Source organism: Artemia sp. Qi Xiang Cuo, chromosome 11 (genome assembly GCF_049724085.1).
Source record: "Artemia sp. Qi Xiang Cuo chromosome 11, ASM4972408v1, whole genome shotgun sequence".
Lineage (NCBI taxonomy): Eukaryota > Metazoa > Arthropoda > Branchiopoda > Anostraca > Artemiidae > Artemia > Artemia sp. Qi Xiang Cuo.
In genome coordinates this window covers 60,261,966-60,279,935 of record NC_142804.1, presented here as the reverse complement: position 1 = coordinate 60,279,935, position 17,970 = coordinate 60,261,966, and the positions used below count along the sequence as shown (strand labels likewise).

Genomic DNA, 17,970 nt, shown 5'->3' with positions numbered 1-17,970 from the left:
CGCAATAGCGCTGCCTAAGTAAAGAGCTAAGTGGGCAAAATGTAATAATTTTTCCTTTTTCTTTTCACCAAGGTACTTCATATAGAAGCAGTTGTCGCAAAACTTTGGAAGGAGCTCATTTGATTGGAAAATGAAAGTTCTAGTGCCCTCTTTAAGACTCAAAAGTGATTGGTGGGCGGCAGCCCCCTTCCCACGGCCATTAACTCCCCAAACGCATCCAATCAAAATTTTTAGATCTGACATCTTGTTCAGCATTTTTGAAAGATCCAGAAACTACGTATCTGGAGATGTCAACCCCCCCCCCAGAGCCCTCGAGGCAAGGGCTGTGTTATCCAATTCACCCATTGTTTACTTATAGTATTTGTAATTGGGAAGAGGCCATGTTTGACCTTTAGCGTTCGAAGACCAAGGACATTCAGGTGAATCTTTCAAAGAATGTTTGGGGGAGTTTTGAACTAAATAAAAACGCGTTATGTGCATACAGGTTGCCAAAAGGGCGTAACTCGGGAATAAGTTAGAACTTTCAGGGAATGACGAGGGGGATGATCAACTGACCAAAAAGACAATATTTGCAAGCTACTACTACTACTGATGTTAATATAACTACTGCTTCTGTAGCGAATACTTCTAAGGCTGAGGATATTGAGGTCAAAATTTGAGGAAATGTTGAGGGAAAAGCTAAAATACATCAAGACTTACTATATGCATACAGATTGTCAAAAGGGTGTATCAGCAATATCTTAGGAACGGCTTTCCGTATCAAGCTGAAACTTCGAGGGCATGATGAAGAGGATGTTAAACTTATCAAAAGGCAATATGTACATACTCCTACTACTATTATTGTCACTACGGTATGAAGGTGAATATTTAAGAGAGTATGGAGGGTAAGTTGAACTGAATAAGAACAAGCCACGTGCATGCAAGTTGTCAATAGGATGTTTTGACTTAGGATATAAAGTTGAAACTTTCTGGGAATACTGGGGGAAAATCAATTGACCGAAACACAATAGGTGCATGCTAGTACAAAATACTACTTTAACTACAACTATAACTACTAACGCTACTTCAACTACTACTTCTACTACTACTTCAACTACTACTTCAACTACTACTTCTACTTCAACTACTACTTCTACTTCAACTACTACTTCAACTACTACTTCTACTTCAACTACTACTTCTACTACAACTAATGAGCTAAGAGTATAAGATGAAAATTTTAGGAAATGCTGAGGGGGAAGTCGATCTAAATTAAAACACACTATGGGCATACTATTTATCATAAGGGCATATTGGCAATATCATAAGAATGGCTTATAGTATAAAGTTGAAACCTCCAGGGCTTGATGAGGAGGAAGTTCAACTGACCGAAAAGGCAACATACTACGACTGCTAGTCCTATTACTAGTAGTAGTAATACTAGTACCGCTATTACTGTCACTACTGCTACAACTAAGACCAAGGGTGCGAAGGTAAAAATTTCAGGGAATATTAAGGGAGGAAGTAGAACTGAATAAAAACACACTATGCATGCAGGTTGTAAAAAGGGCGTATCAACAACATCTTAGCAACGGCTTGGAGTATCAAGTTCAAACTTACAGGGCTTATTGTAGAGGATCTTGGACTAGCAGGGGATTTCGGACTAACCAAAAGGCAAATATTTGCATGCTCCTACTACTACTACTACTACTACTACTACAGCTATTGCTACTATTATTACTACTTTTACCACTAATATTGCTACCAAACTTAAGGGTATTAAGGTGAGAATCTTAAGGAATGTTGAGACAGTGTTGAACTAAATCAAAACGAACTATGTGCATGCAGATTGTCAAATGAAGTATCAGCAATGCCCCAGGAACTGTTTACGGAAATAAGCAGAATTGTTTAGTGTGTGTTGGCTCCATTTACACGTTCATATTGTATGGGCGTGATATTTAAAGATATAATTTCTTGCGGATGTATGCTAAATAGAAAAGGTAAATATTGCTGATGATGAGGAAATTTCCGGATATTAGTTTGTGGTGTAAGCTGTGGAAATGCAAATAAAAATTTCACACTTTAAACGGGATTTCCATATAATATGAATCAGCTTTTCTTATAGTGGCTATCGTAATTTGATAACAAATTAAATAAAAACTGTGCTTTCATAACTTTTTTTTTTCAGAAAGAAGAACAAAACTAGCTGGTAAAACTAGCAAATAATGAATACTTTGAACAGCCACGGACGCAATCAGAAGATTTTCCAGCAGGGGTCAAGCAAGTGCAAATTTTTCTGCGGGTCTCTGTTTTTCCAGGATTTTTTCATTGAATCATATCATAAAATAGCAAATCAAAAAATAGCAAGGAATAAAATGTTTAAAAATGGTTAGTCATTCAAAACTAGGGAGCCAGTGCGGCTAAAACTTGCAATAAATTCCTTCATAAAACAGCCAAGAGACAAAAATCACAAACGGCAAAAAAAAAAACAGAAAAAAAGAAGTTAACATGAACAAACACATACTACTACTACTGCCTATAACTCACTACAGTACAAAGTCGTCCGAGGCCAATAACTGCTGCTCACGCTCCTCCTCGACCCCAGCCTACTACATATACACACTACTATTGCTACAATACTTTTCGGGCAATGTTGAATTAAACTGAAACACTATACAGGCTGTCAGAAGGGCGGATCAGTAGTATCTCAAGAACGGCTTACAGTATCAGGCTGAAACTTTCAGGGAATGTTGAGGGGTACGCTGAACTAATAAAACTGCACTATTTGCATACTACTATTACTAAAACTAATGGTGTTGATGTGGAACTTTCAAAGAGTATTTGGAGGGATGTTGGGGTAAATCAAACACACTATAGACATGCAGGTTATCAAAAAAGTGTATCAGTAGTATCTCAGAAATAGATTAAAGTATTAAATTGAAACTATTAGGGCACGAAGAGGGAATGTTGAACTAGCCCAATATGGCACAATGTGGATACTATTACTGCTACTAGTGCAACTACTAATACTATTCCAATTGCTCCTAATATTACTTCTGCTACTATGCCTACTACTATTACTGCTAAGAGCATTAGTTTAACTTTTAAAGAACGGTCAGGGAGGAGTTGAACTGAATCAAAACATACTATGCACATATGCGTTACCGAAGGAGTGTATTAGCAATACCCCAGCAGCAATTTAGGGTATCAACCTGAAACTCCCAGAGCTACCAATACTACTACTACTTTTGCTGCTACTTCTACTACTACTACTGCTGCTATTACGGCTACTATTGAACTAAATCAAAATAGCTTAAATGCATCCAGGTTGTAAGATACCAAGGTGGTATCTTACAATAGGTTATAGACAGGTCTACATAGGTACAACCTTTGCAAGAAGGGGGGAGATGTACAGAGATACAAGAATACAACATTACTCTTTACTATTAGCCCGAGTCACTCTTTAGTAGCTTCTTAGCACAAACTGTCTGACTTGTAGTCAATGGAGGTAATGCTTGTTAAAGGTGTAAAATAGGAAATAGGACAATAGGAAATAGGTTATAGAATAGGGTATAAAGTAGAAACTTTCACGGAAAGTTTATGTTGTTTTACAACTAAATCAAAAGGCACCATATGTATGCAGGTTATCAATAAGACGCATCAGCAATATCTCAAGAACGACTGAGGGTGTTAATTTGAAACTTTCAGGGCTGCTACTATTACTACTTCTAATCTTACAACTGAAATAAATAAAATACGTGTAAGTGCATCCAGATTGTCAAAATAGCATGGATACAATTTTTTAGGAAGGGTATTAAGTTTTATTTTTCAGGGGAACTTGAGGAGCTGTAAAACGAAATTAAGGGATACTATGTGCATCCAGATTTCAAAAGGGCGTATTTATTGAAAATTATTGAAACATTATGTCCAACATATAAATAGTAAGCCAAAATATAGATTCTTATAGGAAAAACCAAAAAGATTAAAAATATTATTTTCTTTTCCAATGAAAAAGACGATTCTATCCATAGAAAACCCACCGAAAATTATCTATATTGGCAATTCTCGTCAAACCACCCTCTTTCTGTTAAAAGTGGGGTGGTAATCTCTTTAGTCGACTGAGTTCTAAAAATCTGTTTACATAATCTTGTAGCCTCTGAAATAAATTAGGTTAAAGATATTTTATTCTGTAATGGTTAACCCATTTAACTTATTGAAAATATCATAGATAGAAGATTAAAAAAAGTAAAACAAGAAAACAATGAACCCTTCCCCCTTTCTTTGGTTTTTCCAGCAAATGAAAATGAAACCTTCCCCATTTTACCATATATCCCGAGACTCAGCGACAAACTTGGAAAAATTCTAAGAAACATAATCTCTCTGTTTCTTCCACTAAAGGTTGAACTTTTTTTTCAATTCTGGATAGGATAAAGCTGACCCTATACTGGGTAGTGGTTTTTACAGAGTCCCGCGTTCTAGTGGGAAGTTTTACTTTCGCAGGACATGCCAACAGCTACGGGAAGGACTGCATGAACACAAGATTTCAACAGATAAATCTTTGAGATGCAAAATTAAAAATGATGATTTTGTTTCTGTTTTGGCCCTCCACATTTTGGAAAATCCAGGTCACTTATTTCTTTTTGATGAAGTAACTTCAATGCCCACAGCGAATGGCTTACCACAATCTTATAGGGAGGCAATTGAAATTGAAAAAAATACATAAATAGAGACCTTGCTTTTAATAACTTAATATTAAAAGATTCAAATAATATTTTTCCTCGGTTTAAATTAGACCATCTGACCACACTTTTAATAAAATGAGGTCAGTAGGCAAGCCAAGTCAATTCCTAAGCAGAGAATTTTTGCTCAATCTAATTGGTGAACAGTCTTTCATTTTTTTCCGGCTTGGTTTTTTGTTTGTTTGGTTCGGTGTTTCTTTTGCTCTGTTTGGGTTTGCTTCATAAGGTTAGTTTTTCTTCTTTCTTTTTCTGAGCACCGAAGACGGCTTGGTGGAGGTTCTTGCCGAAATATCAGCTTTTGTCCCTTTTTGCTCTTTTCTGCCCAATGACTGATATTACCCTAGTTTTCTCGGCTATTGAATATATATATATATATATAATATATATATATATATATATATATATATATATATATATATATATATATATATATATATATATATATATATATATATATATATATATATATATATATATATTATATATATATATATATATATATATATATATATATATATATATATATATATATATATATATATATATATATATATATATATATATATATATATATATATATATATATATATATATATATATATATATATATATATATATATATATATATATATATATATATATATATATATATATATATATATATATATATATATATATATATATATATATATATATATATATATATATATATATATATATATATATATATATATATATATATATATATATATATATTATTTTTTTCCCCAGAGGCACTTCATATGGAAGTAGTCGTCGTAGAAACTTCAAAGGGGGCTCATTCGAATGGAAATCGAGAGTTCTAGTGCCCTTTTTAAGGGTCAAAAGTGATGGGAGTGCAACTAGCCCCTCCCCCCACACCCATCATTCCCCCAAACACATCCAATCAAAATTTTGAGATACCCATTTTGTTCAGCGTAGTTGATTTCCAGATAGAACATATATTTTTGAGAAGGACACTCCCCCACAACACTCAGGGCAAGGGTTTTAAGTTATGCCGAGGGGGCATATAAGGTTTTTTTTTATAGAAGACGTCGTTGTAGAAACTTCAAAACAGGCTGATTCGATTGGAAATTCAAAGGGCTAGTGCCCTTTTTATTAGTTGAGAGTGATTGGAGGGCGACTAGCCCCCCCATGCCCATCATTCCCCCAAACACATCCAATCAAAATTTTTAGATAGCCATTATGTTTATCATAGTTGATTTCCAGATAGAAAATATATTTTTGAGGAGGACAATCCCCCAACACCCTCAAGGCAAGGGTTTAAAGTTATGCCCTGAGGCCATATAAGGTTTTTATAGAAAGCGTTGTCGTACAAACTTCAAAAAAGGCTCATTCGATTTGAAATTCAAAGGGCTAGTGCCCTTTTTAATAGTCAAAAGTGATTGGAGGTCAACTAGCCCCCCCACGCCCATCATTCCCCCAAACACAGCACATCAAAATTTTGAGATAGCGATTTTGTTCAGCGTAATTGATTTACAGATAGAAAATATGTTTTTGAGGAGGACACTCCACCACAACCCTCAAGACAAGGGTTTAAGTTATATCCTGGGGGCATATAAGGTTTTTATATAAGGCGGTGTCTTAGAAACTTCAAAACAAACTCATTCGATTCGAAATTCAAAGGGGTAGTACCCTTTTTAAGAGTAAAAAGTGTTTGAAGGCCGACTCACCCCCCTCTCACGCCCACCTTTCCCCCAACCGCATCCAATCAAAGTTTTTAGACAGCCATTTTATTAAACGTAGTTTTTAGTTCTGGAAATTAGGTCTTTGAGGATGACAACTCCCCCACAGCCCTAAGGGCAAGGGTTGTAAGTTATGCCCTGGGGGCATATAAGGTTTTGTATACACAGCGTCGCCTTAGAAACTTCAGAAGGGGCTAATTTGATTAGAAATTTAAATGGGTGGTTCCTTGTGAAGTGTCGAGTGGTTTTAGGATAGCTGACACCCCTTCAAAATCCACCATTTCCTCAAACACATCCAATCAATATTTCGATGCAGCCATTTTTTTCAACACAATGGGAATCTCCTAAAGCTATTGGTTTAAGCTGGATACTCCCCCCACAGCCTTCAGAGGCAAGGGATCAAAGTTATGCCTGTGATGTTTACATGTTTTATATAGGAGGACTGCTCGTATAAACTTCAGAAAGGGCTCATTTGACTGGAAGCGTCAAAAGATATTGGAGGGAAACCAGCTTCCTCCCCCCCCCCAAATATTTTTTTCCCAAATGCACCCAATAAAAATTTTAAGATAGTTTGTTAAAAATAGTTCAAAGATCATGTAAAAAAAATTCCGGTGTCGACACAACCCACCAGGGCCCGGGGGCAGGCGTTGTAAGTTATGCCCTGGGGGCATATATGGGTCTTATGGAAGGGATGCTCGCATTAACTTCAAAGAGGGATCATTTGATTGGAAATTGAAAGTTCTAGTTCACTTTTTAAGAGTCAAAAGAGATTGTAGGGCACCTAGCCCTCCCCCTCCTCGCCCTTTTTTCCATCAGAGCCAACCGGTAAAAACTGTCGGATAGTTTTTTTTTAAAAACATCAAAGATCAAAAAGCGAAAACTCAGGGGTCAGCACAGGTCCCCAAGGCGCGATAGCAGGTGTTGTAAGTTATGCACTGAGGAAATATATGGTTCTAATTGAAGGGATGCTCGTAAAAAATTCATAGATGTCTTATTTGATTGGAAACGGAAAGTTCTAGTTAAATTTTTTAGAGTCAAAAGAGATTGTAGGGCAACTAGCCCCCCCCCACGTCCCTTTTCGTCAAATGCATCCAATTAAATTTTGAGATAGCCATTAAGTTAAAAATTTCTCAAAAGTCAGATAACAAAAACTCAGGTGTCGTCACACCCCCCAGGGCCCGGGGACGTTGTAAGTTATGCCCTGGAGCATCTATTGTTCTTATGGAAGGGGTGCTCGTATAAACTTCAGAGAGGGCTCATTTGATTGGATATTGAAAGTTCGAGCTCACTTTTTAATAGACAAAAGAGATCCGAGGGCAGCTAGCCTCCCCCCCCCACACATGCCTTCTTTTTCCAAACACATCCGATGAAAAATTTTATACAGAGATCTTGTTAAAAATAGTTCAAAGGTCGGATAAGAAAAAATCTGGTGTCAATAGAACCCCCCAGGGCCCCGGGTTAAGGCATTCTAAGTTATGCCTTAAGGGCATGTATGGTTCTTATGAAAGGAGCGTACAAACTTCATAGAGGGCTCATTTGATTGGAAATTGAAAGTTCTAGTTCACTTTTTAAGAGTCAAGAGAGTTAAACTAGTCCCCCCCCCATCCCCAAGCTCTTTTTTTCCCAAACCCGTCCGCTACAAATTTTGAAATAGCCAGTGTTTTGGAAATTGTTCAAAAATTAGATAAAAAAAACGCCCCCCAGAGCCCGGGGAATAGGTGTTTTAAGTGTTGTCCTGGGGGTGTATATGGCTCTTATCAAAGGGATGCCCGTATAAACTTCAGAGGGGGCTCATTTGATTGGAAACTGAAAGTTCTAGTTCAATTTTTAAGTCAAAAGATATCCGAGGGCAACTAGCCCCCCCACGCACACCTTTTTTCCCCCAAGCCCATCTGATAAAATTTTTATAATAGCCATTTCATTAAAAATAGTTCAAAGGTCAGATAAGAAAAATTCCTGTGTCGACAGAACCTGCCAGGGTCCGGAGGCAGGGCTGCCAGGGCTTTTTAAGAGTCAAAAGAGATCGGAAGGCAACTAGCCCCCCCCCCCCTCCTTCACGTCTTAAATGTATCAGATAAAAATTTTGAGATGGACATTTTGTAAAAATAGTTTAAAGTTCTCATAACAAAAAACTCCAGTGTCGACACAGCCCCCCAGGGCCCGGGGGCAGGCGTTGTAAATTATGACCTGGGGACATATATGGTTGTTATAGAAGGGATGCTCGTATAAAATTCCTAGAGGGCTCGTTGATTGGAAATTGAAAGTTGTAATTCACTTTTTAAGAGTCAAAAGTGATTGGAGGGCAGCTAGCCTTCCCCCACACTCCATTTTTTTCCAGGGGCACTTCATATAGAAGGCGTCGTCGTATAAACTTCAAACCCATTTTTTCACTTTGATATTGTTACTTTGATACCAGTTTTGATACTTAGATGAATATTTGTTGTTGTTTTTTTTTAAGTTTGATTTTGAAATAAGGAATTTTTAAAAACTTGAAATTTTTTGCAATAAAAAACGAACAAAAATTAATAAAAAAAAAACTTTCCGAAAAATAAGTTTTTAAAATAAAAGTAATGTTGATTTTAAAATTAGCTCAGCATATAAAAATATATTTTAAAATTAAAACAAAAAACGACCAGAAATTACTATTAGAGAATAAATGAAACCCAAAACGAACAGAAATTAAATAAACAATCATAGCAAAAACACACAACAAGTAATAATACGATAAATGAACAAATAGATGTTAGAGCGAGTAATGCTTAGATTGAATATGAAAATCAAGCTTAAAACGAAAAAAAATATTTTCCTATTGAAGTATAAATAAAACTTAAAACGAACAGAAATTAAATAAACAATCAATTGATGCAATCAATCAATATAATCAATCAATAACAATGAACATGTATCAATAAAAATAAAAACAATCAATATATATATATATATATATATATCGCTAAAGTTTGACTTTCTTACAACTCTTTTTTTTTAAACAATAAAAACTTTAACGTAAAGAGCGAGGCGTTGAGGAGGGCACAGCCCCTTTCATATACGGAAGCGGGGGTTTGGGGGGCGGAAGCCCCCCAACTGCACCTCCTAATCCCGGTACGTTTTAAGGTTCGAACTTGTGACTCAGCCTCTTTAACTCTTTAGAAAACGTAGTTTTTTTTCAAATAATTTCGGCACGTTTTTGTACAGTTTATTACTTATTTAACTCTTTAGAAAACGTAATTTTTTTCAAATAATGTTATCAAAGCAGTGGAGACTTACCTGTAATCTGAAGGCCGACTGTGATATTCTTCTGGAGACGCCTGTTGAGCCGAAGGATTTAATAGATTGGATTTAAAAAACTGAGTGTTTTTTTAACTTTAAATTCAATATAAACTCAACGCCTCGCTCTTTACGCTAAAGTTTTTATTGTTTAAAAAAAAAAAGAGTTGTGAGAAAGTCAAACTTTAGCGTAAAGAGCGAGGCGTCGAGGAGGGCACAGCCCCTTTCATATACGGAAGCGGGGGTTTGGGGGGCGGCAGCCCCCCAACTGCACCTCCTAATCCCTGTACGGTTTAAGGTTCGAACGTGTGACTCAGCCTCTTTAACAGCCCCCCAACTGTGCCTCCTAATCCCTGTACATTTTAAGGGTCGACCTTGTAACTCAGTCTCTTTAACTCTTTAGAAAACGTAGTTTTTTTCAAATAATTTAAAAAAGAAACTGAGTTTCTTTTTTAAACTTTAAATTCAGTATATAAAAATTTCCTCTGATGGGGAATCGAACCCGGGTCTTCTGCCTGACAGTCGGGAGTATCGACCACTGTACCAAAGAGACACAATTGTTCTTGTATTTTTAGTATGTGGAATCTATTTTTGACGCAAGCAAATCCCCACAAAACTTGATATTTTGTTTTTGGAAAACAGGAAGGAGTGATCGGATTGAGCTAAAATGTTGAGGATAAGCTTCCAGGTCCTAAGAAAGCTTATTCTCTAAATTTCAGCCCTATCAGACAACGCTAAAGGGAGTATGTGGTGGGATAATTTAACATGGGCTCTTATAGGAAAACGAGGTTTTTCGTAATTGTAAATTCGGGGGATAATTTTTTTGGTCTGAAAATATCAAAAGGCCCTTACAGGTCGAATTCCTCTTCGAATGAGTCCTCATTAACCCGGATCCGTTGCCAACTGTGGCCTGTAGGCGTGGCTAATAAAAAAAAAGTGATCGGATTGAGCTGAAATTTCGAGGATAAGCTCCCGGGCCGTAGGAAAGCTTAACCTCTAAATTTCAGCCCAATCGGACAACGTTAAAGGGGGGCTGTGGTGGGAGGGTCGAAACTTCCGGCCCAGTTTACCCCATGAAGATAAAGTCGGAGGAGGATGAAATTTTGCACGTTTCTTAGTTTGAGCTTGAGCTACAAAATGCGATCACCGCCGTCTCTCTGCGACCTCTAGGAAATCGCTTAACATTGTGGTGGGTCGCCTCTTTAAAGAGGCACAAGTGTGCCTCCTTGGTATATATATATATATATATATATATATATATATATATATATATATATATATATATATATATATATATATATATATATATATATATATATATATATATATATATATATATATATATATATATATATATATATATATATATATATATATATATATATATATATATATAATTATTAAAATTATATATAAATTATTTGACTTGAAAAAATTATTTGACTTTATTTCTGCTCATTTTTGTTTTAATATAGTTCTTTACTTTTCTATGAAAAAACTTCTTTTGTGGAAAAAATTTTTTTGAAATTAATCTAAAAATATAATATATAAAAAACACTCTTTATACCAATGTGTTGATATTTCACGAGAACTCATCTAAAATGTATACATAATAATCTTATAGACTTTAAGAAAAGGATAAATTGTTAGTGAGCTCATTTAATTTATGAGAATATTTCTACATAAACAGGAACATGTTGGGACATTCAATATTATTAAGCAAGGGAGGCCAGAAGCAGGGAGAAAAAAAAATATAGAATAGAAAAGATTCCAATCTTACTCCAATTCATGCAGAAACATTTCATAAAAAAATAGAGGGGTAGTAGACAGTAGTACCACCTTTATTGGTGGTCTCTTATTTGTAAATGTTTAATAGCATGTGATTTTCTGTTATTTTTGCTGTTGTTGTTGATGTTGTGACGAATCAAAAAGACATTGTTTGACATACAAATCGTTTTAAGTCAAGCGAAAGACACCCTAGCCCCCAAAGCATGGGTAAATAACAAGAGTGGAAACTGGCAATGGTATCAACAACAAAAAAACACAAAAAAAAACGAAAAGGTGAGTTTTTTCTTAGTATGAGAAAAAAGAACTATGAGAAAAATCGTAAATTATAGGAACCACCAAAAATTATTGAAAAGCAGAACTAAAAAAAAAACTAGACTAGGAATAATTGATTACAATTATTTCTTTCGCACTGCCATTACAAAGCGAGAGCGAGTTTGATAGGTTACGCTTTAACCTATCATACTAGATGGCGTTAGAACAAAGTGTAGGGGTAACTTAAAAGAGTGAGAACTTGCATTAGTGTCGCAAAAAAACTCACTGCCATCCAGCGTTTGGCGTTTCTTGGCATTTGTTCAGTGTAATAATAAGGCAAAAGTAGTCTAATTGGCGAGATTAGTGTAGTAATAAGTGTTTGATCTCAGTTTCTGGAACCACACAATTACCAACCTTAAACAAAAACCAAAAACGTCAAACGCTATATGGCGCTGGTGATTTTTTAGACATTGTTTCCTTTAAAAGGAAATTCAATAGACACGACTCTAGGGAGCAAACGTAGGTAAATGGTTGATTAATACCCTATCAGGTCATAAGTGTTAACAGACTGGCGCCATAAATTTGTAAAAAAAATTATTTTGAAAATTTCGGAGGGCATCAATTAATATAACCGATTTTTTTCGGGCTCTCTGTCAAAACAATGACAGAGAGCCGGCTGGTTCGGTACTACGGTCCTTAAGGATATATTAAAGTTCAAATAGGGAAAAAATCCTTTTAATAGACAGTGTTTCACACTGTCTTTGAGGATAAAACTTCAAATGGTATGTGGACCAGCCGCTATGGTTACAATAAAGCACTGTAAAGCCTGCTGAACTTTGAGAGTACAGCAGTCGACAGAGTTGAGGGCAGTTACGGTGCGAAGAAGAAAGGCAGGGACTTCCTTGTTGGGATCATCAAGACATGGAAACACGACAAGAGCCTTAGCAAGAACTGTTTCGAGTCGGACCAAAAACACGCATCAGATGAGAATTTACTTGTCGAATTTTTTTTGTATAGAAAATTGAGTCAGACAGGGATGCTATAATTCTAATTGAATAGTCAAATTCTCAACCTATTGTAATTAAATCTGACGTTTAATTGTACTATTTACTTCAGAAATCAATTTTGCCTAAAGAGGATATTATTCTTGAATGATCATAGTCAGGGGGACTTTGAAAAATATTTAACAGCCAAATTAGAATTTGATTACTCAATTGGTAGAAATTGGCATAATCGATCATCAGGGGGTCGGCTGACAAGCTGTACATACAGTAATCTTGAACTAGATGGGTAGGATATCTTGAGCTTTCAAAAAATAATTAAATAGACGTTACTTAAGATTATCAATCTCGTAGTCTGGGAGGGTACTACCAGGTATCTCCTCATCATCTCTAAACCATTGGTATGTAGGCGGTGGATAGCTAGTTGCTTCACAGCTTAGGTGAACCTTGCTTCCTAAAGCACTCCAAAGTTCCTCCGTGTGGAGATCTCGCACAAGTCTTATCGGCTCTAAAATTAAGGAACGGATTAGTATATTAAACAATATCTGAAAGTACTAATGACAAAAGATTTTTTGTCCCTAGACCCATCTTAGGTCTATTCACACCTCAAAACCGTAGCTTTTTAATGCTTTCTTTTTGGTTGTTGAGTCATGAAGTTTTTAAGGACAGTATCACGTTTTCGTCAGTGTTGCCACACTGAACAGTGAAATAATTAAGGAATACTAGTTAGTTAATTTTCGGCATCACTTTTCGTCCGCAAAATTTTAACATTGTCAGATCTGTTGATTCCCAAAGACAACATTAGCTTCAAAGAAAATCTACACCGTCCTAAGCTGTTTCGTGCCCTTTTTTGCTTATTTTTCGCTGATTTTTCACGCACGTTTCTTTATTTTTTTTTTCGTTTTTATTTTTTTAGTTGGCACTCACTACTGCCAAAACTGTGCTGCCAAATCGAAACCCAATTTTCCTTATTTTCTTAGATAAATACGGCAGTATAACTTTCCATTTAGCCAATTTAAACAATCAGATTTCACTTTTATTGTCCTTGGTACTTTAATATAATTAAGGCTATGATCTTATCTAAAAATAAGCAAAAAATAAGCAGAAACATGTGGCACCAAATACCTTAAGAAGGTGTGGCTTTCCTTTGAATGCGTAATTGTCTTTGGGAATCATCAGACCGTTAATGCTTGAATTTTACGGGCAAAAAGCCTTGTCAAATTTAGCGATATTTTTCCTGATTTACTTACAAAAACTTTTTTAATTTGAACCAATTAATAGCAAAATCTTAGATAATTCTGGTTTTTTGGCATGAAGAGAACTAACATGGGTCCAGGTGTTGAAAACTTTTTTTATTTTGATTTCCTTCATACATTAGGTTAATTCACGGTTATGTCTATAAAGAATGATAAAGATAAAATCTCCCACTATGTCAATAAAGTTTATAAACTTAACCACAAAGTAAACACTACAAACGTCTGCCCCATTCACATAGGAATTTCCCGTTTTCAACTGTACAGCCATTTCTTTAAGCAAATGATTTGAATTGTTCAGACCTGGAGTTGTGATGTAGCTCAGTTAACTGATTTACTTTGTTTATAGAGAATTATCTTGCATTTTTTTTAGTTTTATTTTTGTAAATCTCTCTCAAATTAAAGCGTTTATTCAGTCCACTTACTTACTCTTTCACTTATTCACTTTCAGTTTATTCACTTTCTGACTTACTTACTTTCTAGTATTTTGCTAACTTTCAAAGGTTATACATTGCTAATTTTCTTGGAAAAATTTAATAGTTTATACCTTTTTCCGAGTTTAATAAAGTAGACAAAGTAATATGAGGAGACCGGTTTATTAACTTTATAAAAAAATATGACTTTGCAGGAGCCCTGTATTACTATTTCTGTAATATTAACTTGAAACTCTGAAGCTTCAAGCCAATGGCAGAATTCTACAGAATACAACAACACTTCCAAACAAAACCACCAAACAGCTAGCAAACATCCATCTCACATGCAGAAACATCAATTTTTCAGAATAGCAAAAAAAGTAACATCACGGGTATTCTATTAATATTAACAATAAGATTACTTTAAAATTTAGTTTTTAATACTTTATGATTATATTATAATCATTTTTATTTATTTTATTTTATCAAAAAACTTTGTTAATAATAAAATTCTTAGTCAATTGTGAGTAGAGTATAGCCAGCCAGCTATGGGAGCCCCATCTCACATCTCGTCCACTGGAGGAACATAGCTTTATTGGACACTTTTAGAGGGAGGCACTGTACTTCCTTGCCTATCCCCATCTATATCAATCAGTTCAATAAATTATCTATATGAGCTCAATGTGATGAACATTTACGTTGTTTGTTTCGCTTATCAAACGAAACATTTATTTTTACAAATTAGATATTATCTCCAACTAGCACTGCTATATCATCGTTGTAATGCCTAAAAATATCATCTGACATTCTCGTATGTGAGAGATAATCACCAAGAACTGCTTTCTGGGCTGTCCACAGGGCATGGTAGGGAATAGGGAATTTGGAGGATGGTAAAAAAAATCGTAAAAACTTTGAAATTTATAAGGGGGAGGAGGGACCGAGGCACCACTAATGCAATATGCACAAAATATTTTCATTTTAGAGATGAAGGAATTGGAGGACAAAAGAAAGCAGGCCTGAAGAAAGCATGATCAGCAGCAGCAATTTAGGTTCAATAATACTTTAGCTTCTGAACTACATTACCCAGCTGATTCTCCATTTGAGAACAGCTTAGAAAAGAGTTTCCGGAAATATTTCAGAATTGTTAATCTGTTAGGTCTTTAGACGTGACAGCGAAGATATGACCACTAATTTGCTTTGCTTGCCCGTTCATTCGCACCCGATGGTTTGCATGTACAAATATATGTTTTTTTCTCGTTTTTTTCAAATGCATGTTTCGACCCTTTTTTTATATTTATGTTTTCTTAAAGTAGACTATATTCTATAAAATAGGCCCACACACTCAATATCAAAAGAGAGGTGTCATAACTTGTCTCAAAGGTGTCTTAAGCTTAAGAAAAGCGTGTTTTGAGCCCAAAATATCGCGATCTTCCTATGCTTATAACTTAAGAATGACAAAAGTGATTCCAGGACTTCGATCAGCTTTGCCGACTTCCCGTTTTCATGGAGCAGATTTGAAGCGCACCTTAAGCGGGTTCGACAGAACTATCTTCAGGTTCTCCGTGTTCAACTCAGCGAATATTCAAAGCGTTTTCATATACGGCTTCCAAACGTGTTGGAACGGATTCTTCAAATTAGAAAACGACAGAATAGCCATGATTGAACACAGATTCTGAAAGACCCAAAAGCGCGTATTCAGAACCATAATCTCCACAACCCGTGTTCAACTCAGCGTTTGATGTGGGGTGGTCTAAAAACAGGGCTAATTGATGTCGTTTCTTTGTCATTGATTAATGCTACAGTTTCAAGTGATTAATTAAAAAAACTTTCCGAAAAATAATATTTTCAAATGAAATTAATGTTCATTTCAAACTTAACCTCAGTATGTAAAAGTACGTTTTAAAATTTAAACTAAAAATCAGCAGAAATTAGTATTAAAGAAAAATTGATACCCAAAACGAACAGAAATTAAATAAACAATCATAGCAAAAAGCAAAAACAAGTAATAATATAAATGAATAAATATATCTTAAAGCGAGTAATGCTTAGATTGAATATGAAAATCATGCTTAAATCGAAAAAAGATAGCTTGCTATTAAAGTGTAAATGAAACTTAAAACGAACAGAAATTAAACAAACAATCAATGCGAACAAACATACAATATATATTAATGTAAATGAATAAATAAATCTTAAAACAAGTGAAACTTAAATTGAATATGCAAATCGAGCTTTAATCAACTAAAAATAACTACAAACAAAAGTTTGGGTATCACCCGACTGCATAAGCCTAAAACCTAATGAGTCAGTGGCGGCTTACTAAAAACTGTATGAGTCTTGAACAGTCTTGGAAAGTATAAACAAAATCAAATTCAATATTAGATGTATAATGATATTAATTGTTGAAAGATCCACCAGTTCAAGATTTTTTTCACTGTAATTTTTATTTTCATTTTCAATGCTGTAAGAACTGGAAAAGAATAAATTTGTAATATAAGAGTAATTCGTTTTCAGTGAAGCGCCAATGACGCAGAAGGCTTCAGGTTTTTACAGTTAAAGAAGGGGGCAGTATCCAACTTTTGTTTGTAGTGAAACTATATTTGTCTTGACCAATCTTGGAAAGAACTAATAAATTAACCTGAATGTTTTATGCATAATGATAATTAATTGCTGAACGCTCATCAGTTCAAGATTTTACTGTAATTTAAATATTTATTTTCTATATTAAGTACAAAAGAACAAATTTGTAATATAATTTGTTTTCAGTAAAGCGCCAATGACGCGGTAGGTTTTAGGCTTCTGCAGTGAGGCGATACCCAAACTCTTGTTTGTAGTTACTTTTGTTCGATTCAAACTTGATTTGCATATTCAATTTAAGTTTCACTTGTTTTAAGATTTATTTACTCATTTACATTAATATATATTGTACGTTTATTCGCATTGATTGTTCATTTAATTTATGTTCGTTTTAAGTTTCATTTATACTTTAATAGCAAACTATTTTTTTTCGTTTTAAGCTTGATTTTCATATTCAAACTAAGCATTACTCGCTTTAAGATCTATTTATTCATTTATATTATTACTTGTCGTGTGTTTTTTGCTATGATTGTTTATTTAATTTATGTTAGTTTTGGGTTTCATTTATTCTTTAATATTAATTTCTGTTCGTTTAGAGTTTTAATTTTAGAATTTATTTTTATATCCTGAACTTAAGTTTAAAATAACTTTTAATTTTATTTGAAAAATCTTATTTTCCGGAATGTTTTTTTAAATAAGGTTTGTTCGTTTTTGACTGCAGAACGTTTAGATTTTTTATGGCACGGGGGGGGGGGGGGTTGCTTGCTGTCCGATTATTCTTGACTTTAAAAAACGGATCTAAAACTTTCAATTGAAATCGAATGAGGTTTTTTTTTCAAAGTCAATACGATTACGTCTTTGATAAAAAAAACCTTATATATGAACAATAGACAGCTTGCATAACTTGTGGACACCGATTGACAATAATGTTTGGATTGAAAAATAGCAAGTTTAATTAACGCAATCTTGCGTTAATT

At 34.7% G+C, this 17,970-nt stretch overlaps 1 protein-coding gene across 1 annotated transcript in view; it reads right to left on the bottom strand.

The window, feature by feature from the left end:
* LOC148947200 (mucosa-associated lymphoid tissue lymphoma translocation protein 1-like) overlaps positions 1 to 17,970 on the bottom strand; it is an 84,865-nt gene that overhangs the window by 48,946 nt on the left and 17,949 nt on the right. Inside the window, exon 4 of the mRNA XM_089096929.1 lies at positions 13,084 to 13,258. Within this exon, the coding sequence (XP_088953055.1) occupies positions 13,084 to 13,258 (175 nt within the window). The remainder of the gene's footprint in view (positions 1 to 13,083; positions 13,259 to 17,970) is intronic.